This window comes from Notolepis coatsorum (assembly GCF_963971535.1).
Source record: "Notolepis coatsorum genome assembly, chromosome: 20".
Taxonomy (NCBI): domain Eukaryota; kingdom Metazoa; phylum Chordata; class Actinopteri; order Aulopiformes; family Paralepididae; genus Notolepis; species Notolepis coatsorum.
The window spans coordinates 11,118,975-11,143,879 of NC_140184.1; the positions used below are offsets into that span (position 1 = coordinate 11,118,975).

A 24,905-nucleotide genomic window follows, 5' to 3' on the forward strand; every position below is an offset into this window, starting at 1 on the left:
AATAGTAGCAGTGTTGATTTAGCTGGGAGAAGCAGGCTCACTGGTGCCTCCTGGAGGCCTGAACACTTAAGGTAACTAACTTGCGTTCAGCGTTTCTCTGATTGGCCAGGTCATTTCTGGTCATGTGACATGTACGCCCAATCACGCCCTGCGGCGACGCGGCAGCGGCAGAGCGGCAGCAGCGCATAGGTTGCCGCGGCATTATGCATACGCAATCCCCCCTGTTTTAACATTGATGGTTAGCTCAACTTGTTCCTCAGCTTGCTGTCAAGCCTGCGGTCAGTTGGTGACAAGTTCGAATCACTTACATTTTTTATTAAATTTTTTTACGTTTAATTAATTAGCGTCTGTCTTTCTTTCGCCGGTTAAGTTTAGGCATTCTTTCGGAGTTGGTTAAGGTTAGGGTTAAGTTTAGGCATTCTTTCGGAGTTGGTTAAGGTTAGAGTTTGTCGCAGAGCATGGCAATAGAATGCCTGTCTTTCTTTCGCCGGAGCAGCAGCCTATTTCCGCTCTGCCGCTCTGCCGCGGTCACATGGGCGTCGTGGCCAATCAGAGAAAAGCTGAACGCAAGTAAGTTACCTTAAGTGTTTACGCCTCCTGGAGGTCTGTGGGGGGGTATTCCTGTCCTGTGGGCCCCCACCAGGGTCCCCACCAGGCTGGGTCCCCACCAGGCTCTGGGCCCCCACCAGGGTCTGGGCCCCCACCAGGGCTCTGGGCCCTCAGCAATGCAATTGCTTGAGTTACAAGCATTTGAGATTTCCTTCCCTCCTCAGTAGCGCCCCCTTACAAAAACACACGCACACACACTTCCATTCACAAAATACACTTTCACATACACTTTCATTGACAAATGGATAGGTAAAAAAACTATGTTTTTTTCTTTCCCAGGAACCGTCTTTGATGACGTCACCAATAGTGGTTGTGTTCCATTGAGAGAATGTTCCTGTAAGCACAGTGGTCATATATACAGCTCTGGGGAGTCCTACTCTACCAGCTGTAGAACATGGTAAGATAATTTAACATTTTAGTCATTTAGCACAGATCAGGGTGTGATCACTAATACAAAAACTATACAAAATATACAATATACAAAAGTACAAATGCTAAAAAATTGGTAGAGATGTAGTGCAAATCTTTTAGTAATAAATAGATAAAATATGGTGTAGTGTTAAAAAGTGTTTGAAGTATCTAAAGTGAATGTTAGAGATGAATGTTTAAAGTGAGTGTGTGCATATGGATGTGTGTGCAATACATGTAGAATGGAAGGGTTAGTGTTGCATAGTCATTGAGCAGCCTGATGGCCTGGGGATAGAAGCTTGTTTTGAGTCTCTCTGTACTGGCCATGCTTGTGTTCTTGTGTGTATGTGCCTGGAGGTGGACAAGTATGTATTTAGTCGTTATGACACTATCAACATATCCATTTGTTAAAGATTATTGTCCGCCATCTTGTTTTTTCAAAAAAGACAAGTTGCCTCCATGTGGAAGCAGCTCGGAAGTGCATCCAACCAACTAACACATCCAACTGTGTGTTATTGGAATGATTGAGAGAAGTTGCCTCCATGTGGAAGCAGCTCGGAAGTGCATCCAACCAACTAACACATCCAACTGTGTGTTATTGGAATGATTGAGAGAAGTTGCCTCCATGTGGAAGCAGCTCGGAAGTGCATCCAACGGATCCAACAAACTAACACATCCAACTGTGTGTTATTGGAATGATTGATTGAACATTTTATTACCAGATGCAGAATGGGTACTGTAGCTGAGGGGCTACACAACCCAGACTGTATTAAAGATTGTTTAGATTAAACCACTACTAAATATTATTACTTGCCAGACAGTACAGTTAGATAAATATGGCAGACACTCAATTGACGGCACGGGGACAAGGATATCAAGTTTACAGTATTTTAATAGTCATATCACTATACAACTGAATTATTACGTTGCTCTTTTAATAGTAGAATGTCAGAGTATCAAAGTCAGGGGGAATGAATATTTCCTAGGTTAAGAATACTCGACCGGAGCTCTGCAGGGAGTGAGAGAAGGCGATACAGGGCAAAGCAAGGGGAGTAGCTGGAGACGATGATTTCCCCTGTGGAGTTGTAAGCTCCAGAGGAATTGAAGAATAGTCGGATAATCCTGTGGTCACTGAAGAAAAGGGGGTCTCGTACGGATCCAGTCCTTGTAATCCAAGTGCCCGATGGCAGGGTTAATAGCTCTTAATCCAAAGCCCGATGGCAGAGATGGTAGCTAGCTAGCTTCGTTTGTACTGGAAGCTAGCCCGATGACGGTCTTCAGGGAGTAGTTAGATCCAAACGCCGATGGTCTTAACTATACGCTTCTCCACGTTACTTCGCTTACACAAGTCACTATACTGCGCCAATAATGGCTCTACAATATTATGGTCGTATCTAAGTAGCTACTAGCTATCCGTAACGATACACCGCGGGTAGGTCTGTGTACAACGGTACCGAACGTATTACAATCTCGTTCGGCTGCTTCTCCTGTTCTGCTACTGCCGACTCATTACTTCCACTGCTCACATGTTCACTCGTTCTGCACAATCGTTACTGTGTTCTCGTTTCTCTGCTTGTTAGGTTAGGTTACTGCTGCTTGCGCCATCTACAATATATATACTCAGACTGATTTCTAGAGCGCAGCCGAATTACTTGTCCGGAATCAATGCGCCTGCTATGGGCATGTCTGAACTTGCCCGGACACGTCTTTGAACTTGTCTGAGGGGCGCGTCTGCTGGCGCCTCCAATGTCAAGGGCGGTGCCCAATGAGGCGAGCGAATAATACTATGATGTAAACGGAAGCTTAAAGGTATATAGCTTATATATATAAACAATATACAAGTTATACAAATAATAATAAACGCAGATTCTCAGTGTTAATCTGGCCCTTCACAACAGGTACAATACAGTACGGCTCAATACACACAATTGTTAAGGGTATGCAGACCTACTTTCTATATAACTTCATTCTTAGATGCTTCTATAGAAAGTAGGTCAAACAAATTAAAAAGTTTTCTTTGCCCTATAGGGAAAAAAAGTTTTCTTCGCCCTATTTTTTTATTTATTTTTTTAAACCTACTTTAGAGGGCCTAAACTTAACCAGTTGGAAACCAGGCGTACAGTAATAAAATTAGCAATCAACCAATCAATCAATTCAATAGGCCATGCTCACGGACCGTACACGGAGCAGACTCCCGCGGGCTCAAAGCGGACTCAAAGGGAGTCAAAGCAGACCCACAGCAGAGTGCAAGTGCGAAGCTCCTATTTTCTGACGCGCGGACGTCCGCGGCGCCCACTTGGTGTCACACAAACTGGCGCGAGGTGTAAACTGGTGTAAACTGGCGCGAGACATGTAGGAAATTGGTCCGTGGAGGTACGCTCGACTATGAAAGCTCAAAGAGTCCAGCAGACCTCCGCTGAGTCCAGTCCGCGTACAGTCCGCTCGACTATGGGAGCACCTTCAGTCTGACTCTCCTCCGCCGTTGCAGACAGGAGTGTGTGTGTGTGTGTGTGTGTGTGTGTGTGTGTGTGTGTGTGTGTGTGTGTGTGTGTGTGTGTGTGTGTGTGTGTGTGTGTGTGTGTGTGTGTGTGTGTGTGTGTGTGTGTGTGTGTGTGTGTGTGTGTGTGTGTGTGTGTGTGTGTGTGTGTGTGTGTGTGTGTGTGTGTGTGTGTGTGTGTGTGTGTGTGTGTGTGTGTGTGTGTGTGTGTGTGTGTGTGTGTGTGTGTGTGTGTGTGGGGGTGGGGGTGGGTGTGCCAGACAGTGTGAGAGTGAGCTCTGCAGTCAGGGGGAAGGAAGAATTTTTTTTTTTTAAATAGCAAATAATCAATCAATCAATCCGCGATTTTTCTTTTGTTCTACAATGACTCATGACCCATCAATTACATCATCCAACATTGTTTAAAGGACTAAGACATTCGCCGTGACAGAATCGCTTTATATTTAGTCGTTATGACGCTATCAACATATCCATTTGTTAAAGATTATTGTCCGCCATCTTGTTTTTCCGAAAAATCTGCACGGCGGAGTGATGTGATTCGGTTGTGGGCGGGTCCTGGGACCAGGAGCGTGGATTGTGACGGATATAAATAAGAACAACATTCTATTTGTTCACTTGCTTTAATAGGCGAAATGACAATAATCAAACAAGTCATGAGCCGGGGGAAACGTGTGTCTGTTTACATCATAGCAGTAGTCTAACTACTTCCCTTTCCGGTGCGTGCACCAATATGTAACCGGAGTGCAATATTCCCTATCTCCTCCAGAGTCTTTAACACGACTACAATAAAGGCTAAAATAAAACAATCCTAGAATAGTAACACTGCAACAGCAAACAGTAAACAGCAGAGTCAAGTGCACCAGTTGCGAACCAACAAGTATAGCATACAACATGAGCACCACCCACGTAAAGTCAGTCCATATAAAAGTCACTGTGCCAGGCGGGCACGCCGGTCGCCCTGGCAGACCAACGTAATCCCAATGCCAGTGGCGGCGGCGACGCGACAACGTCCGGCGGTGGAGACAGAGCCACCGGGGCCACGGGGGCCGGCAACGGGTCCCGAGCCGGTGTCACCGGCGGGGCAGAGGTGGGCCGTGTCCAGCGCTGAGGAGAGCTTGCCGACGGCGGTGCAGGTGGCAGGCCGGACCGAGGCCCCGTCACAGGCAACCCAGAGCTGCGTGTGAGGCCAGGCAGCCGAGGAATGACGACGGGCACTGGCGCGGCGACGCGGACTGGCAAATCATCATAGATCGATCGCCGCGGAAGCCGGTCATCGCGAACCGGGCAGAACTTGCGCAGGAATCTCCTGTTCCGAAGCGTGACCCTGCCGGAGCCGTCAATCTTGACCACATACTGATCGTGCTGACGCACCTCCACGACGCAGCCCGTCCTGTCCCACTTGTTGGGGTGGAGCCCTGTCTGGTTCTGCACACGGACCAAGTCCCCCACTACGAGCGGAGGGAGGCGTTTAGTGTGCTCTGCCAGGTGCTCGATGTGCGGATGTGGCGTTTGCGGAGGGCCTCCTCCCTCGCTGTCAGCGTCTCGCGCCAAGTCTCATGCGGCCTGTACTTTCCGGGGGCAATCGGGATGAAATCACGTATCGGGCGGCCGAACACGCACATGGCCGGGGAAATCTTCGTGTCCGGGTCAGGCGTATTGCGGTATTGCAGAATCGCCCTCTGCACAGCATCGGTGTCGAGGTCGCCCTTCGGGCCAGTGTTGTCGGTGATCAGCCGTTTCATGGTCTTTACCCCAATCTCCGCACGGCAGTTGCTGTGGGGGAACGCCACTGATGAGAGGCGGTGGTGGACGCCCCATCTTCGCAGGAAAGACCTGGTCTCGGCAGAGGTGAACTCAGGCCCCCCGTCCGACGAGAGCTCTTCAGGCGTCCCGTATGTCACAAAGGCGCGACGTAAGTGGCATATGAGGTCTGGAGCGCCGCCTGATGTCCTTAAGACAATCGGCCAGTTCGAGTAACGGTCCACCGTCACGAGGTAGTGTACCCCCCTGTGCATGAAAAAGTCAGAACACACCGCCTGGAATGGGTAAACGGCGGGGATGGGCGGGGTCGGTGGGGCCCCAGGTTGCGAGGGCGCCATCCGGTGGCACTGCTCGCAGCTGTTCCGAGCGGCGCTGATGTCGGCTGACATGCCCGGCCAGAACACAGAGGATTCCGCGCGAGCCGTCATCATCGAGACACCCTGGTGTGCAGCATGGAGGGCGCTCAGTACCTCACCTCGTAGTGAAGGCGGTATGATCCCCCTGTCCTTGAACAGGACCACCCCGTCAGTGGATGTGATGTCCTCACGGTACTGGTGGAAGCCGCGAATCGCCTCCGGCATCCCGACCCTTGACTCAGGAAAGCCATCAGCCACCATCTCCTCCAACCATTTTGGTATTAGCCCTCGGCGTCCTGGAGGCTGCAGCATGTTCCGTTGCATGTAGGTTTAGCATAGCCACTACCACTGCTACCTCCTTATGTTCAGCTACATATTCACAATCCTCGACAGGGCATTCAACTTGCACAGACGTCATTGGCACTGTATTCCCAGTAGCTCCACGAAATTAGCAAAGTAGATTTATCTACCAGTTTTGTCCTGCAGGTGGCACCGTTTGTATACAGATTCCCAGGTGGCGTTAGTTGCCGACGTCTCCGTGATCTGTTCGTGTACATGTGTCCTCCTTCTTGCTGGCAGTCTTCACTTGGCTGAGCTAATTTGTTTGATTATAAATAAGAACAACATTCTATTTGTTCACTTGCTTTAATAGGCGAAATGACAATAATCAAACAAGTCATGAGCCGGGGGAAACGTGTCTGTTTACATCATAGCAGTAGTCTAACTACTTCCCGTTCCGGTGCGTGCCCCAATATGTGACCGGAGTGCAATATTCCCTAGGATACATACGTGTAAATGGACTGTTTCAGCCAATCAGAATCTAGAAATGTGCATGCCGTTGTATAAATAGCAATACGGTTGGATGAATGTGCCAGTTGTATAAAAGCATTACACCACTTGTAGTCGTGGTTTGTGAAAAATAAACCATGCCTAGGGGGGTCTAACGACCACCCCTAGGCATGGTTTATTTTTCACAAGCCACTCCTGCGCATGATGTAATGCTTAAATGCAGGCATAACCGATCTCATAAATGCCATATCTGTGTGTGTGTCTTCATACAGTGTGTGTAAGGATGGCGAGTGGAGCTGCAAGGAGGGCAACTGTTCTGGGCTCTGCTCTGTTGAGGGAGGATCTCACATTAACACGTTCGATGGCAAAGCCTACACCTTCCATGGAGACTGTTCCTATGTGCTCGCCAGGGTAAGCCTCGACTTCAACTGCTGTACAAGCTTAGAGGTGCTATAGATAAGGTTCAGCCACTAGATGTCGCACTAGAGCACCAGCATGTCATTCCAATCGGGTGCATTCCACGTGGGGAAATGGGAAGTAGGGAGGGGATACATGCATGCAATAATGTAAACAACAACATTGATTTTGGACCCGCAAATTTTTTTTTAATGACAAATAAATTCATCAATAATTTGTTTTGGGGGGGGGGGGGGGGGAGTTGTATTCTGCACCTTTCTAAAAGCTCTGTGAATTTATTATTTAAAAGAAATACATAATAATAATAATTGTGTCTGATTACTCTACATAAATGTTTTATCAATAGCACCTTTAAAGGAACATGCCAACATTAGGGGAAATGCTCGTACCGTCTTCTCCAGACATCTATGGTGGAATACTACAAATAGCATCAGCATATCATGCACCCCTAGGAGGCTTTAGGTACAATCATCTTACTCCATAACGTGGAACTGATATAACCAGTTTAGTCCAACCTGTTTCCTCAGGCTTTTGCTTCCTCGTAGTAACAGAAACAGCTGCTGTTAAAAACTGCTTCAACCAACCTGATCATGTCCCTGTGTACTGTACCTCCCTGCATGGTGCTTGTGTACTGTACCTCCCTGCATGGTGCTTGTGTACTGTACCTCCCTGCATGGTGCTTGTCAGGAGGTCAAACGGCCTCTAGGCTACATCTAGGCTGCATCTGATTGGATCAAATTATAAAATGGTAGTTATATTTATCACTCTGCTATCCTCTCCACATTCAGTTTTTTCTTCTGCCTGTCAGTCTGAGGGTCTTTAAAGGAACACGCCAACATTATCTTCTCCAGAGTCAGACAAGAAGATAAATACCAATTTCCGTTCTGTGCATTCAGTAGAAAGCAATCCGGCTGAAAGCTAGCCTAGCTTAGCACAAATTACTGGAAGCAGATACGGACCACTAGCCTAGCTGTTGAAAAAAAACTGGTATCTTCCTGTCTGACTCTGGAGAAGACAGTAAGCACAGTTTCCCATAATGTTGACGTGTTCCTTTAAAGCTATAACAGCAGGATCATGGTCCTCCTGGGGTTCACGGACAACATACATCTCAAGAAAAAAAAAAAAAAAAAAGTAGGCTTATTCAGCGTATTCAAGATCGAAAACACTTAGATGTAATGTAGATGTAGAAAATTAAATATAAGTCGCTCCTATGTTTTATATGAAATAGACTAAACGTCGATGTGAACATGCTTAGTTTGTGCTGGATATCTTGTTCATGCTCTGGCACCCTGGAGGAGAAGCACACTGTTTACTAGTGTAAACTACTAACGAGTCGGTCGCAGTCAACCAGCACCTGCTAACAGGTCTGACCCTTTAGCTCAGCTGGTTAGTGTGTAAACTACTAACGAGTTGGTCGCAGTCAACCAGCACCTGCTAACAGGTCTGACCCTTTAGCTCAGCTGGTTAGTGTGTAAACTACTAACGAGTCGGTCGCAGTCAACCAGCACCTGCTAACGGGTCTGACCCTTTAGCTCAGCTGGTTAGTGTGTAAACTACTAACGAGTCGGTCGCAGTCAACCAGCACCTGCTAACGGGTCTGACCCTTTAGCTCAGCTGGTTAGTGTGTAAACTACTAACGAGTCATCGCAGTCAACCAGCACCTGCTAACAGGTCTGACCCTTTAGCTCAGCTGGTTAGTGTGTAAACTACTAACGAGTCGTCGCAGTCAACCAGCACCTGCTAACGGGTCTGACCCTTTAGCTCAGCTGGTTAGTGTAAACTACTAACGAGTCGATCGTAGTCAACCAGCACCTGCTGAAAAGACCCAATTATTTTGTTGTCAGCTTAGAGAAGAACCGGAGATGAAGAGCATAGATAGTACTCAAGAGTGGTTTAAGCTAAAACAGGTCAATACATAACAGAACAGTCACAGCAAAGGTCTCAGACAGTACGTACTGGACTCATAAGACACAAGTTCGAATGAGCCCCGAATGCAGTCAGCGATGTACAGTTATAGGATGTATGGGCTGGCACGCCCCTAGACAATGTCCGGTCTGGTTAAAATTAAGAAATAAGTTTAAACAGTTCATCCTGCGTTTATGGAAAAGCTTGTACAAAGTGTACGAGTTCTGCACCCTTGTTTATCTAGGTGACAAGCATGGGGCCTCTCTGTGGTTCAGGTCAAAAGTTCAACACGTTCCTCTAATGGAGCGTATGGTGTCTGTTGCGTGGAAAGGCGCCTCTGGGCTTTCCTGGTCTGTTTCACATCGCCTCAGGGACAGGTTGACATGCTACAGTTTCCTGTACATTAGAAATCTGCTAGCCTGTTCTGAAGAAGACAAACTAATCTAGTCTTAAAGTATAACCGTAAAAGCTTAATTATTTACACTGCTAACGGATCTGACCCTTTATCTCAGCTGGTTATGTGGATCCTATGGTCCCAGGTTCAAATCCACTCGGTTACACTCTCTTTTTTTTTTATCCACTTTTTCTCCTCCTGTTTTTCTGTAATTTTTTTCTCCCATCCCAATTTAGTCGTTATGACAATTCCCCCCTCCCCTTCCTGGTCGTTGCTCGCATGTGCCCCCCACTGGTCGGTCTAGGGAGCCCTGAAGTCTATCAGAGGAGACAGCCAGCAGCAGGCACGCTGGAACTATAAAACGGCAGGGGGTGCTGGGGGGTCGCCAGATGATTAAATTTTTTTTTTTTTTTTTTTTTTTTTTTTTTTGCGGTCAGGCCACTGAACTTAGAAGCAGGCCAGGCCAGTGTTTCTAGTTGCACCAGCGCAATAGTTAGATAACCTAGGTGGGGAACAACCAGGAGATCACTGCAACTCACACAAGTTGGAGAACTATCTCTCTCTCTCTCTCTCTCTCTCTCTCTTGCTCTCACACACACACAAAGGGAGCCGCATGTGATTGGTGGAGGCGGGATCCTTACGAAAAACTGCTAATCATTGACACATGCTAGCCTGTAATAATCCCCCCCAGAAAAGTTTACTTTGCATTTGATATATTGCAAATATATGCCATCACACACACTGGCATTTAAAGGGTTAGAATTATAAAATGAATATGTGGTGTTATGATCAGGGCTGAAGTTGAATAAAATATTGTATTTATCAATTACAAAAAACTGAAAATCCATAAAAATCTGTGTTGTTGCTAATCATACATATGCTAGCCTGTTTTTTAACAATAATTTGTGATGCCATCATTTAAAGGGTACAAATTAAAAAAAATGCCTGCACCAGAATGCAGGAAATTAAGTCTTTGTAACAAAAAAAATCCTGGTGGGGGACCCCCAGACCCCCTGCTTAAAAAGTGGCCTGACTGGGGCTATATTTCCTGGCCTGAATGATTTCCCCAGTCCGGCCCTGGTTAAAAGCCTCCAATGCTTATTAGTGTGTGTGTTTTACCTCCTATAATAGTGGGGGTCGCGGCTCTCTGACACCTTTTTTTTGGGTCGCGGCCTGAAAAGTTTGGGAACCCCTGGTCTAGCCTGTACCCCCCAGACATGTTGCTGGCCCCGTCAAAACAGTATCCTATCAGCCTCTCCATGGGCAGGTCGAGGCGTAAATGTATTTTATACACAAAAACAGCGTCTCGGCTGTTGTGTCTGGGCCGGGCATTGTAAAAACCCCAAAAGAAGTTCTGAGCTTCCAAGTTGTCATCGGCGAACTGTATATTACACGAGAATTGTTCTTTTCCAGTGAGTGACATCAGTGGTTCCGTCAGCGCTCAAGCCAAAGATTGGGCTTTTGGATGCTTTGCCTCTAATTTGTCGCTGAATATCATGGGCAAACAGCTGTAAGCCTTGCCCACTACGCCACGTAGCCGCCTACAGTATATACAAATATATAAATACTGTAGGGCGGCTACGTGGCGTAGTGGGCAAGGCGCTCGCCACGAAATCTGGAGACGCTGGGCTCGGCTGTTCGAGCCCAGCGCTCCACATTTGCTTTCAGTTTAGCTGGTCGTCCGTACTAATACACATTGGCCGTATTAGGGGGTGGGAAACTGATGGGTGGGGATCGAGCGTTGTGGACAGCGACTCCTACAGGTCGGTTGGTGCGCCTGCGCAGTGGAATCAGGAAGTGTCGGGGGCAGCGTGAGCCTCCCGCGCGTTACTCCTCGCCACTGAGAGATCGAGCTGCGCAGGTGAAAAGATGCGACTGCTGTTACCTCAAGTACCGGAGGGGACTTGTGCTATGTATGACTTAGTCCACATTGCAGCCGGCTTGTGGGAGGCAAGAAACAGCGTTGGTGACAGGGGAGGGTTGAATTGGATGATACGAAATTGGGATGGGAGAAAAATATAGAAAATGGGAGAAAAAGTGGATAAAAAAAAATACTGTCATAAAAAAAAAATTATATTTGCAATAATTGAGAGGGGGTGCTGCAGCCCCCCCCGCACCCCCCCCTTCCAGCGTCCCTGGCCAGCAGCATCTTTTCACCTGCCAGCGGACTCTCATTGGCGAGGTGTAACGTGTGGGAGGTCACACTACCCTCGCCATCTCCCTCCCTCGCTGTGCAGGTGCCCTGACTGACCTGTAGGAGTCACTGTTTACAACGACCAGAATACCACCCCACGGCTTCCTTCCCGCTGACTCTGCCAATTGAGCCAGTATGACGGCCAGCCAAGCCGGAGGCACCGCTGACAGCCGGATTTGATACCAGTGTCTCTCACGTTGGTGACGAGCGCTTAGTCCGCTGCGCCACCCAGCCGCCCACTCGGTTACACTCTTAAAGTTCTGTCACTTTTGTGTGTCGCAGGAAGTTGGCAGCGATCCCAAGTTCACTGTGTTGGGAGAATTGGCCAGATGTGGCCTTAAAGAAAGTGATACCTGCCTTAGATCCGTGACCCTGGCCTTGAGCAGCAAAACCACTGTAAGCATATTATGTACACAGACACAGACACACACTCACATACACACTCACTCACTCGCTTACTTAACACATGAAAGAGACACACACAAACACATCAACATCATCTTCACCACAATCATAATCATCATCGTCATCATTTCCTGCGTCAGACAGTAAATCCACTGGTAACTGCGATCTAATCATGGTTTTTTTCACCCATCCTCAGCTCAAAGTCCAGGCAACAGGGAAGGTATATGTGAACAGGATTCTCTCTCAGCTTCCACTGTATACAGGTGAGTTACAGTAACCTTATGATATTAATTTCTTTGTATTCAGCCAGTTTCAGATGAGATGAGGTGGTGTAATATCATCATCATCATCATCATCATCATTATGGGGAGCGACGACGCCTCCCTCGAGGACCGGCTCAACACCTTCTACGCGCGGTTTGGTGCAAACAGTGGCGCTGCTAGCTCAACGGCTAGTGACGTCACTGGCGCGCCAGCTGTTGTGATGGGGGGGGGCATCCGCGGGGGGGGCGGGACGCTCTCTCATTGACGGTACACAGTGTGAGAAGAGCATTTATGCAGGTGAACACCAGAAAGGCGGCTGGCCCAGATGGAATAACAGGGCGCATACTTAAGTCCTGTGCTAACCAGCTAGCCCCTGTGTTCACCACCATATTTAATCGATCCCTGAAGGAGTCAGTGGTCCCTGCCTGCTTCAAGATGTCTACCATTATCCCGGTACCAAAGAAACCCTCCCCAGCAGGTCTCAATGACTACAGACCGGTGGCACTCACCTCTGTGGCCATGAAATGTTTCGAGAGGCTGGTCAAGGATCACATTTGTGCCTCCCTCCCCAGTGATATGGACCCTATGCAATTTGCATACAGGCCAAACAGGTCCACTGACGATGCGGTCTCCCAAGTACTGCACAGCACCCTCTCTCACCTGGACTGTCAGAAGGGGGGCTATGTGAGACTGTTGTTCATTGACTACAGCTCAGCGTTCAACACCATAGTCCCCACCAGACTGGTGGACAAGCTGATCGAGCTGGGTTGAGCTCCGCTCTGAGTGCCTGGATACTGGACTTTCTGAGTGAAAGGCGCCAGGCGGTCAGGGTGGGGGGTCAGACCTCCAACACCATCACCCTGAGCATCGGGTCCCCCCAGGGCTGTGTTCTGAGCCCCCTGCTGTACTCACTAAACACACATGACTGTGTGGCCAAGTTCAGCTCCAACTCCATAGTGAAGTTTGCGGACGACACAGTGATGGTGGGGCTGATCTCGGACAACGACGAGAAGGCCTACCGGGAGGAGGTTGAGGTACTGGAACGCTGGTGCCAGGACAACAGCCTGCTCCTGAACATTGGTAAAACTAAGGAGCTGATCGTGGATTATAGGAGAGGACAGCAGGAGACACACACACCACTGAGGATTAACGGGGGTACCGTGGACAGGGTGAGCAGCTTTAAGTACCCGGGGGTCCACATCGCAGAGGATCTGACATGGACAACACACATAGACTCAGTCGTAAAAAAGGCGAAGCAACGCCTCTACCACCTGAGACAGTTAAGGAAGTTCAGAGTATCTGGGAAGATACTCCAGTCCTTCTACTCCGGAGCTGTAGAGAGCATCTTGACTGGAAACATCACTGCCTGGTATGGAAACAGCACAGCACAGGACAAGAAGGCCCTACAGAGAGTGGTGCGCTCAGCCGAGCGTACCACGGGTATTGCACTACCACCCCTGCAGGTTCTATACAACAAGAGGTGCAAATCCAGAGCCTGCAGAATAATGAAAGACGCACACCACCCCAACAACAGCCTGTTCATGCTGCTCAGGTCAGGCAGACGCCTGCGAACACCAGCTGCTAGGACAGAGAGACTTTGGCTCAGCTTTTTCCCCCAGGCCATCAGAGCCCTGAACACTGAACTCTCCACACACAAGCACACATGAGCACACACACAACACACACACTGTACACGCTCACACACTAGCAGCCACTTTAACATGACCACAGTCACTTTAAAAATAGTATAGTATAACCGGAGATTGTATAAATTAGCATGTACAGGAAGACACTACCAAAGGACCTAGTATGTCCTCCATGCTCTGTAAATAACTTATGTACAGTACATATACCAATATGCCCTAACATGTTACTTGTTTATTGCACAATGTTACTTGTTTATTGCACAATGTTGATTCTATTATATGTTATTTGCACATCGTTGCGGGCAAGACCACCCGCATTTCATTGTATACTTGTATGCCGTGACAAATAAATCTCTTGGCTTGACTTGACTTGACTTATCATCATCATCATCATCATCATCATCATCATCATCATCATCATCATCATCATCATTATCATCATCATCATCAACATTAGTTTTTCTCTTAAATGTTGCTTGCATCCCACACTGCTCCATTTTATATTAGATTAGATTAGATTAGATTAGATTAGATTAGATTAGATTAGATTAGATTAGATTCAAATGTATTGTCATCATACAGCACAAGTACAGTTCAACGAAAAATAAGTTTGGCATCCAACCAGAGTGCAAATGTACAGCAGTAAAGTGCAAAAGCTATATACAATGTACAGGTGATTAAACTGGGTACAAAATATACAAATTAGTACTACTGAGTGTTGTGCTAATCAGATGTATGTACAGAGTTGTAGTATAATATGTACAGTGATACAGGTATAAGGACAGTATGGTAGTAGACATACAGTATGGTACAGTAGTAGTATCAAAAGGATGTCATAATACACATTATGACCAATAGACAGCAGCTGCAAAATATAGAGATTATTTTCACATTATTGACCTACAGGGATTCATTACACTTTCCTCATGGTTATTGCTACAAACCCCAACCAAGTAGGCCTACAATGACAGTGGTCGTAGTTTTTGGCCAATCTAAAGTTTATACTGGACGGACGAGTTCCTCAGTCTATGAATCTTAACTTGCTGGACGTTGAACTGCCTGTTTGAGTACAAAAGCTGGTATTGCAAAGCTAACATAGTGATTCCTTCCAGAAGCAAACCATTCAAAAGACATTTGGCTGCAATTGTAAAATATCTTTCAGGTCTGCAACACGGTCTCGTCAGAAAATGTAAATAAAGTACTAATCGGTGTACAATGACAACTGAGCATTCTAACGACAATGTCACGACGGCTAACAGTCTATCAGAAGCTATGGACTGGTAGATTTATACCATCAAATTTTTTAAGAACATACGTACACCTGTTGTTTCTGACCGTCTCTCTCTCTCTACCGCCCCCTGGTGCAGATGAGGTGAGCGTCTTCCAGCCGTCATCCTTCTACATGTTCATCCAGACCAAGGTGGGCCTGCGACTGATGATCCAGCTGACCCCTCTGATGCAGGTCTTCATCACAGCCAACCCCGAACTCAAAGGAGCTACCAGCGGTATGACTACACACAGTTGAATTATCTCATCTAACTCAAATGTAAGGAATCTCTGTCTTTGTCTTTCTGTCTTTCCTTTGAGAACCGTTCATCCGATCGACTTCACACTTGGCAGGTGTATTGCTGAGGACCCGAGGGAGAGCAGTGTTGAGTTGAAGTTGATCGGATGAGCTGCGGGGAGCAACACTGGGTGCCAAGCAATCAGCCCGTCCCAAACGGCACCGCGATAGTTTAACGACAACACTTACCCTGCTGATTTGTTTTTCACAATTTGCAAGTCGTTTTGGATAAAGGCGTCAGCTAATAAAGGATTAAATGTAAATGCAAAAGTGTAGTTTGACCAATGTTGGAGATGATGAGAGGAATAGACTATATTCCTCCTCACTTACTATCTACCACCTCTTTCCACTCTGCTCCTCGCCTATCTGCTCCTCTAAATACAGGTGCATTACAATGCATGATGCAGTGTGTGTGTGTGTGTGTGTGTGTGTGTGTGTGTGTGTGTGTGTGTGTGTGTGTGTGTGTGTGTGTGTGTGTGTGTGTGTGTGTGTGTGTGTGTGTGTGTGTGTGTGTGTGCGTGCGTGTGTGTGTGTGTGTGTGTGTGTGTGTGCGTGCGCGCGCGCGCGTGTGTGTGTGTGTGTGTGTGCGTGCGCAAATGTGTATTACAACTTACTTCCTTCGCTGCGTTCTTGTGAGTCCTGAGTAAAACATCTCCTCTTGTTGTGGCTCCTGCGATGAAAGAGGTTTAAGAACCACTGGATTAGACGCCGGTGTGATACAGATGGAAGTTTGTATAAAAGTGTTAACAACACGTACAAAACCCCCATCTGAGGTCATTCATCACTCTCCCCCCATGTTTGTTTGCTTGCGGTCAGGCAAGCGCCTTCGTATACACGTAACAAGAACAGAGAGACTAAGGCTCAGCTTCTTCCCTCAGGCCATCAGAACAATGAACACTGATCTCTCCGCACACAAGCACACATGAACACACACATACACACACACAACACAACATTCTGCACTTGCACACACACAAACGCACCACAGGTCACTTTAAACACACAAGAAAAGGATACTTTAAAGGAAGGAAAAGGACACTTTAAGAAAATAACTTGTTGTGATTGTTGTATAGGATAGTTAGTAACAGCAAGTATAGCATAGGGACATAGAAGAAAAACTGCACATTGTATAGGAATGTACATAGGATCCAGTGCCTTCAAGCAATGTATTAACATGTCTATTTTACCATGTCTATTCTAGTTATCTTTTTTATTATTACTACTATTACTATTGTTTTATTGCACAATCGAAGCGGGCATGGCCAATCGCATTTCACTGTATGCCCTGGTATGTATGTGATGAATAAAACTCTTGAATCTTGAACACCTCGCCCCCTACAGGCCTGTGCGGGAACTTCAACAACGTGAAGCGTGACGACTTCAAGGTGCCCAGCGGCCTGGTGGAAGGCACCGCTGTGGCGTTCGGCAACTTCTGGCGATCCCAGGCCACCTGCCGCACGGCCAAGGCCCACGCTGGACACCCGTGTAGCCAGGGCGTGGACAACGGTACTCATTCACCCTTTTAAGATTACAAATTAAGATTAAGATTAAGAGATTCAACTGGACTTGAAAGAAGTCTATACTCGTCGTAGCACACATTGCAATGTAGTCATGCAGCAAACACACAGATGTGATGGGCGACACACATAGGAAGTGATCTGTTCCAGTTTTTCCATTGGATTTATCTCTTTTTCTGGAGGGGAAACCCTTGCGGGAGATACCCCACCTGGGTACCACTACCTGGCAACCCGGCAGCTTCATTACTTCAGGCAACCAACTTACGCCTAGCCACGAGCCCGCGACGACGCGGCAGCGCCAGAGCGGAGCAGCAGGCGGCAGCGGCAGGCGGCAGCGGCAGCGGCGGCAGCGGCGCGCAGGTTGCTGCACGCAATCCCCCCTGTTTTAACATCGACGGTTAGCTCAACTCGTTCGCTGCCTTGCTGTGGAGCCTGCGGTCCAATTGGTGACAAGTTCGAATCACTTCAGTTTCTTTTTTTTTACGCTTAATTAATTTATCGCCTCTCTATATAAACGTCTTTCTTTCGCCGGTTAAGTTTAGGCATTCTTTCGGAGTTGGTTAAGGTTAGGGTTAAGTTTAGGCATTCTTTCGGAGTTGGTTAAGGTTAGAGTTTGTCTTAGAGCATGGCAATATTTCTTTTGCCGGTTAAGTTTAGGCATTCTTTCGGAGTTGGTTAAGGTTAGGGTTAAGTTTAGGCATTCTTTCGGAGTTGGTTAAGGTTAGGTTAGGGTTAAGTTTAGGCATTCTTTTGGAGTTGGTTAAGGTTAGAGTTTGTCGCAGAGCATGGCAATAGAATGCAGCCTATTTCCGCACTGCCGCTCTCTCGCGGTCACATGGGCGTCGTGGCCAATCAGAGAAACGCTGAATGCAAGTTGGTTGCCTAAAGTATTGACGCAACGCGGCAACCTAGACCCCTAGCGGGAATCGAACCCAGGACCTTCTTGCTGTGAGGCAACAGTGTTAACCGCTACACCACCGTGCCGCCCACACACTCTTCTAATAGTCAACATAATGTAACGAACATGGACCCTTAGACTCGCTAGCCCTTGGACAACAGGTCACACCGTTTAGTTGACTGGTTAGGTTTTTTATTTACATCTTACACATACTCCCAATCTACACACTTCCTCTTCCAGATACCCATTTAAGAAAGATTTTGTCTACATCTTTTTAAACTGATTTATGTTTGTGCTCTGTTTTAGCTCTAGATAGAATATTAGATTTGATATGATTTGATTACACATTATCACATGTTGTTTGTTCAACCAAGACGTCTGTGATCAAACACTATGAATATGTTTTATTTTTAACAATAACACAATTAGTGTGTTAGACAGTGGCTCAGGAGGTAGAGCAGTCGTCTGGCAATCCGGAGGTTCCCGGTTCGATTCCCGCTCCCCCTGGGCAGTGTGTCGATGTGTCCTTGAGCAAGACACTTAACCCCTAATTGCTCCAGATGAGCAGGTTGGCACCTTGCATGGTTGCCTCCAGCGTCGGTGTGTGAGTGAATGTGTGAGTGAATGGGTAAAATGTGAGTAACAAATTGTAAAGCGCTTTGGATAAAAGCGCCATATTAAAAAAAGCAGCCATATATGGTGTGAAACACAGTATGCCATGTTTTCTGACCCCTGGAAGTGTGTTTCTGCCTCAGAGCGTTATGCCCATTTCTGGTGTTCCAAGCTGACCGACACCACCGGGGTGTTCTCTCCCTGCCACTCCTTCGTGGACGCCCACACATACAAAGCTGTGAGTCCACACACACACACACACCGTGTCCACCGTGTGAATATGGTCAAAGACAGCGGCTAACTCGTCTATCCACTGTCACTCTCCCCCTTGTAGAACTGCATGTACGACAGCTGTAACTGTGAGAAGAGCGAGGTCTGCATGTGTGCTGCCGTCTCCTCCTACGTGTTCTCCTGTGCCGCTGCAGGCGTCCATCTCCCTGGCTGGAGGGACACCATCTGTAGTGAGTAGAATGAATCAGTCCTTAAAGGAACACGCCAACCTTTTGGGAAATTATCTTATTTGCCATCTACCCTGGAGTTAGACAAGCAGATACATAACCGAAATACACGCCAAATACAACTCCAAAACTTTCCTGTAAACATGTCATTTCATCACCTCAAAAGCCCAGTTTTTCAAAAAGCTATATAGTATATCTGCTTAGAAAATGAAAATGTCTAATTATTTTTTTTTATTTCTCCATGTGGTAAATACACAGCTCACAACATGTTTACAGGAACGTTTTGGAGTTTTATTTTGGAGTGTATTTCATGCGTCTCTACATTTCGTAGCCGCATTTCTGCAGACCCCTCTCTGATTGGTTGAACTCCATTTCTGCAGACCGGTCTCTGATTGGTTGAGCGAAGCCCCTCTATGATTGGTTGAGCGTCATGTGAGCGAAGCCCCTCTCTGATTGGTTTAGCTCGTCACGCGGTAAAAGGCGGATGTAATGTTATCATATCAAGAAGATAAGCAGAAATGTACTACCAGATTCGCGTATAACGTTATTTATTTCCCGTGACTTCGCGGTTTATTCATAACGTTATGCACATTTCACAACACAGCCAGCTGTTAGAAACTGTACATTGTAACATTATATAACATAACGTTATGTTATTTCGCGGTTATTTCGCGGTTTATTCACATAACGTTATATTGTTTACACTGTCTTTCTTCTATTATAACCCTCCCAAATCATATTCAGAAAGTATCACAGAGACTTCTATTGACCAAGGAATTAGTTATTATTTCGCGGTTTATTCACATAACGTTATATTGTTTACACTGTCTTTCTTCTATTATAACCCTCCCAAATCATATTCAGAAAGTATCACAGAGACTTCTATTGACCAAGGAATTAGTTATTATTTCGCGGTTTATTCACATAACGTTATATTGTTTACACTGTCTTTCTTCTATTATAACCCTCCCAAATCATATTCAGAAAGTATCACAGAGACTTCTATTGACCATGGAATTAGTTATTATTTCGCGGTTTATTCACATAACGTTATATTGTTTACACTGTCTTTCTTCTATTATAACCCTCCCAAATCATATTCAGAAAGGCACACACAACATATTCCAGTTAACGGTATATTTTTTTAATGATTCGTTATGGCGTAATCAATACTTCCATGCGTATAAATTGCGTTCGCAACCTCCATGTTTTGGGGGTAGTCATCAGAAACCTCGGATCCGGGATTCGCTCCCATCCGTCGGGCAAGAACTGTGGGTTTTCAGCCTCTCTCTCTGGAGCATAACGGAGTTTCCTCCGGAGTTTCTGGAGGAGCTTGTCGCGGCTCATGCGCATGCGCACGCTCAACCAATCAGAGAGGGGCTTTGCTCAACCAATCAGAGAGGGGTCTGCAGAAATGGAGTTCAACCAATCAGAGAGGGGTCTGCAGAAATGCGGCTACGAAATGTAGAGACGCGTATTTCATGACTGTTGGGAACTAGGCTACACTGGCACACCTACTTCCAGTGAGTGACGCTAAGCTAGGCTAACGGTGCGGCTGTTCCCTAAGCCTAATGCATGCACAGAGAAGAAAAGGGTATCTGCTTGTCTAACTCCAGGGTAGATGGCAAATAAGCAAATGTCCCAAAAAGTTGGCGTGTTCCTTTAACTTGCATGGTTAAATAAGGCTTCAGAGCAACGGCCTACATAAACCAAGTCTTCCTCTGGTTTAAGGATATAATGTGACCGAGTCCAGCAGTTGGTGGCACAAGTCTCCCTCTGTCATTTTTTCAGATTTTACAGATTATGAAAGTGCAAAATGTAAGCTATATTTAGAGATACTATAACTGTTAGCTGTTACAGTAAATATGTTCTTAAACATTCAAACTGTGAAGGCGGCTGGGTGGCGCAGCGGACTAAGCGCTCGTCACCAACGTGTGAGACACTGGTATCGAATCCGGCTGTCAGCGTTGCCTCCGGCTTGGCCAGCCGTCATACTGGCTCAATTGGCAGAGTCAGCGGGAGGTAAACCGGTGGGGTGGTAATCTGGTCGTTGTAAACAACGACTCCTACAGGTCGGTCAGGGCGCCTGCACAGCGAGGAAGGGAGATGGTGAGGGTAGTTTGAGCCTCCCACACGTTACACCTCGCCAATGAGAGTCCGCGCTGGCAGGTGAAAAGAAGTGGCTGGCTGACTCCGCATGTATCGGAGGGGACATGCGATAGTATACCCTCCCTAGACCGACCAGTGGGGGGCACATGCGAGCAACGACCAGGAAGGGGAGGGGGGAATTGGCACGACTAAATTGGGATGGGAGAAAAACACAGAAAAACAGGAGAAAAAGTGGATCCAAAAAAAAATTCAAACTGTGATAATATATATTTTTTTAATATTTCATTAACTTTCTTGTGTAGCAGGGTGGATTATCCCTGCTTCGTGGGAACTGTGATGTGCGGTCAATAGGTAGCGAGACACAGTAGCACTCTGGCCAGCTGCACCTCCGTCTTTGGGGTCCGGAGCGTCAACTGGAGGCTGGCAGTGGGGATGTATGAGGCCCAGGATTTACAAACCTGGTCCGGTACTCTGGTCTTCCTCCCTCTCTCTGGAGCAGTCAGCAGTACTCCCCAACACACCCTCACCCTCCACAGTTGCCCCTTTCTGCCCTCCCACACCTAATGACCGGATGGTAGAGAAATAACTTGGTTCCCCCCGCAAGCAGTACCCTCCCTCAGTGACACCAGAACCCTTACAATGGAAATGGAAAAGGTAGAATAGGAAGGGGTTAAGGTTACATATATTACCCGTATCAAAGGGTTAGGGTTGGGGTTAGAAATAATGAAAGACACACACACAGTGCTCCCATTCTGGATGACTGTATTGTAACTCAGCCTAGTTACAACAATGCTACGTCTGGTGATTACTGCACCATGGGTATCCATACAATAATTACTGGCATGAATCAATGGCATGAATCAATGACATGAGTCAATTATAATATTACACCCAGGCACCAAGTGCTCTCAGGTACCCAGACTAAACGCTGCCCACGTCTGGGCGGAACACAGTATTTACCTTCTCTAAGGAATTACACTCTTACTGTCCCCGGTTGAGAATATGGGGAAGGAAGGGGGGAGCATAGGGAAGAGAATAAAGGGATTCACAGAACGGGAATTATTTAGGAAATACACGCCTTATCACGCTCAAAGAAAAGGAATAAAATAAAAGAGTGAGCCCACAAAATACCTATAAGTCCTATCTTAATGCCGGCATATATGGTTCGGGGTACCCCTATGAACTGGTAGTAGCAACGTTACTTTCGCCCGCGGGCTGCACCACACTGTGTACTGTATATGGAATCGGGAGCATCAATGCTCATTTGTACTCATCCGAAATGGCCGCCTCGCCACTCCACTGTTGTCCGGGAGGCAAGATGGCGTCGAACGCTCTCGCGAGGGTTTCAGCAGGCGGAGCTAGGCAGAGAGGCAGCGCCGGCTGAGAGCATGTACTGCGTGATGGCGACCCCTGTAGGATGGGCGGAACTCCCGTTGGCCGCAGGCAGCCTGGTGCAGATCTGAGTGAAGTCCTCCGGGGCAGGCTGAACGCAGGCAGCCGGTCGCAGGTCTGGTCGAAGTCAGCCGGCGCAGACTGGTTGTTGGCCCACGTTCGTCTTGGGGCGCACGCTCTATACCGCACACTGTAGCTACTATAACTCGGTACTTAAAGACTGGGATAATTGTTTAACCGCACGTTACCTATACCGCACACTGTAACTGCTATACCCGATTACTAGTGCCTGGCTTATGCACTCATTGTTCATATAATACCGCTGGTACTGCTAGGATATCGTGTGCACTAGCCAGTACTCGTTATCACCCGTTATCCTCTCACGGGGCCCCCTGGCATAACGTCAACAACAGGGCTATCCGGAGCCCCGTTAGCTGCGACTACTCGTTGTCAAGTTCACTGCCAAAGAGAGCGACTTCTGCTGGTCCCTTCCATTTATCAACTACCAGCTCTCTCCGCCACTCTCTGCCTGCCACTGCCCCCTGCAGGTCCCGCCTGCCAGTCACAAGGGGAGACACATTGTAGAATATGAATCAGTACTGTCATTTATAATCCGTATTCCAATGCTCTTCGGAAGGGACGTTTGTGTCATTGTTCGTGTGAATCAATGACACTAGTTAGAATGTCTTTGTGTACAAAAAGGGATATAAACACAGTCAGCAGTTCTGAATAATATACCATATTTTCCAGACTGCTACACTTGCAATCTGACTTCCAGACACGAGTCTCTTACCGCTGGGCCCGGTCACATATTTGAAGCTGTCAAATAATATGTACACTATTTTCCTGAGCCCATCAGAAACATCCAGCGTACAATGACAACATTCCCTCCTTTCGTCAGCTTTGTGGCACACGTAACTGTTTCTCCCCCTCTCTCAGGCAAGCTGAGCACCTCCTGCCCAGACCACACTATGTACGGCTACAACATGACCTGCTGCGGTCGTACCTGCAGCTCACTCAACCATCCCGACTACTCCTGCAAGGAGACCTTCACGCCTGTGGACGGCTGCGGTTGCGCCCCGGGCACCTACATGAACCCGGCTGGACAGTGTGTGCTCGCCAAGAGCTGCCCCTGCTACGACCGCGACTCTGTCATCCCAGCTGGACAGTCTATCTCCAAGGATGGGACCATATGGTAAAAAACACAGCATTCATAGTGTTAAGGCTTATGAGGCTTATCGTGGATAAGAACCAATGTTTTAATCATCATAGAAATCCAATTTTATCATGAAACAGGCTTTTAATTAAATGTCAAACCTTTATTTAAACTCGAAAGGCAACTGAGGTTTCTCTCATTTACAGTCACGTCGAGTGTACTCAATCAATCAATTCAATCAATCAATTAAAACACGTACAACTTGATTGACAAAGGAGATCGAGATTTTAAACTCTGCAACAGAGGGGAGAATCTCAAGCTTTAAGGACTATTGGAGTTCATTCCATGAGCTAGACTAGTTTATATTTTATTTTATTTGATCTTACTACTACTACTTATTGTTACCATTCTTGTATTCATTGTTGTTTCTTAATTACGCACTGTTGTCTGAGCTCGAAACACAAAAATGTCATTACCTGCAATGCCCCTGTATTGTTGTGTATTTGACAAATAAAGAACTTGAACTCGAACTTGAACTTGTACTAGAGGGGCATCCCAAAATGCAGATTTACCCTGTTCAGAGCAAACCCAGGGACCTTAAGTCACTAGAATGGGTTCCATAGTTACCAAAATTCCATTCCAATAATGATGTAGTATAAGGAGGTAGCTTACCAATAATGATGTAGTATAAGGAGGTAGCTAACCAATACTGATGTAGTATAAGGAGGTAGCTTACCAATAATGATGTAGTATAAGGAGGTATCTTGCCAATAATGATGTAGTATAAGGAGGTAGCTTACCAATAATGATGTAGTATAAGGAGGTAGCTAACCAATACTGATGTAGTATAAGGAGGTAGCTTACCTATAATGATGTAGTATAAGGAGGTAGCTTACCAATAATGATGTAGTATAAGGGGGTAGCTAACCAATACTGATGTAGTATAAGGAGGTAGCTTACCAATATTGATGTAGTATAAGGGGGTAGCTAACCAATACTGATGTAGTATAAGGAGGTAGCTTACCAATAATGATGTAGTATAAGGAGGTAGCTCACCAATACTGATGTAGTATAAGGAGGTAGCTCACCAATAAGGCCTTAAACATTTACAAATACCAGTGTTAGTTGCGCCTCTCTGTCAGCGAGGACCCATGGTTGAGTGAAGGCATGAGTGAGGGGGGGCAATGGTAATGTAGCCGAGGTGAAAAAGGTCATGACAGCCTCTAATGGTAAGCAGGTATATCATGTTATGTAATCAAGGATTAGGCCTTTGTGTCAGTGACCGATGCAAGAGTGATGATGATGATGATGGCAGTTGTGTTCCTCATACAATACACTATACTATAGTATACACATATTCATCTACTTGTATACATCTTCTTTTAGCACCTGCAGACAAGGACGTCTCGCCTGCACGGGGAGGTCAAGACTTCTAGGTACAGTAGGGTCTCTGTTTCACTCTTTTACAAAAACAGCTAAACATAAGCATGTAGGGCTTGTGTCCATAGCGGACTTTTTTTTCAAAGCGGACCGCTTTGACACAAGCCCTTAGTCC

The 24,905-nt window shown here is 46.7% G+C and overlaps 1 protein-coding gene across 1 annotated transcript in view; it reads left to right on the plus strand.

Moving 5' to 3' along the window:
- Positions 1 to 5,941: 5,941 nt before the first annotated feature.
- The window catches only part of LOC311247296 (mucin-5B-like), a gene marked incomplete at both ends in the record, with an annotated part of 70,945 nt that continues 51,981 nt past the window's right edge, over positions 5,942 to 24,905 (plus strand). Inside the window, 10 exons of the mRNA XM_084337655.1 lie at positions 5,942 to 5,955; positions 6,693 to 6,831; positions 11,613 to 11,726; positions 11,932 to 11,998; positions 15,012 to 15,149; positions 16,550 to 16,714; positions 18,379 to 18,473; positions 18,570 to 18,696; positions 23,134 to 23,389; positions 24,737 to 24,786. Of these exons, the coding sequence (XP_084193781.1) occupies positions 5,942 to 5,955; positions 6,693 to 6,831; positions 11,613 to 11,726; positions 11,932 to 11,998; positions 15,012 to 15,149; positions 16,550 to 16,714; positions 18,379 to 18,473; positions 18,570 to 18,696; positions 23,134 to 23,389; positions 24,737 to 24,786 (1,165 nt within the window). The remainder of the gene's footprint in view (positions 5,956 to 6,692; positions 6,832 to 11,612; positions 11,727 to 11,931; positions 11,999 to 15,011; positions 15,150 to 16,549; positions 16,715 to 18,378; positions 18,474 to 18,569; positions 18,697 to 23,133; positions 23,390 to 24,736; positions 24,787 to 24,905) is intronic.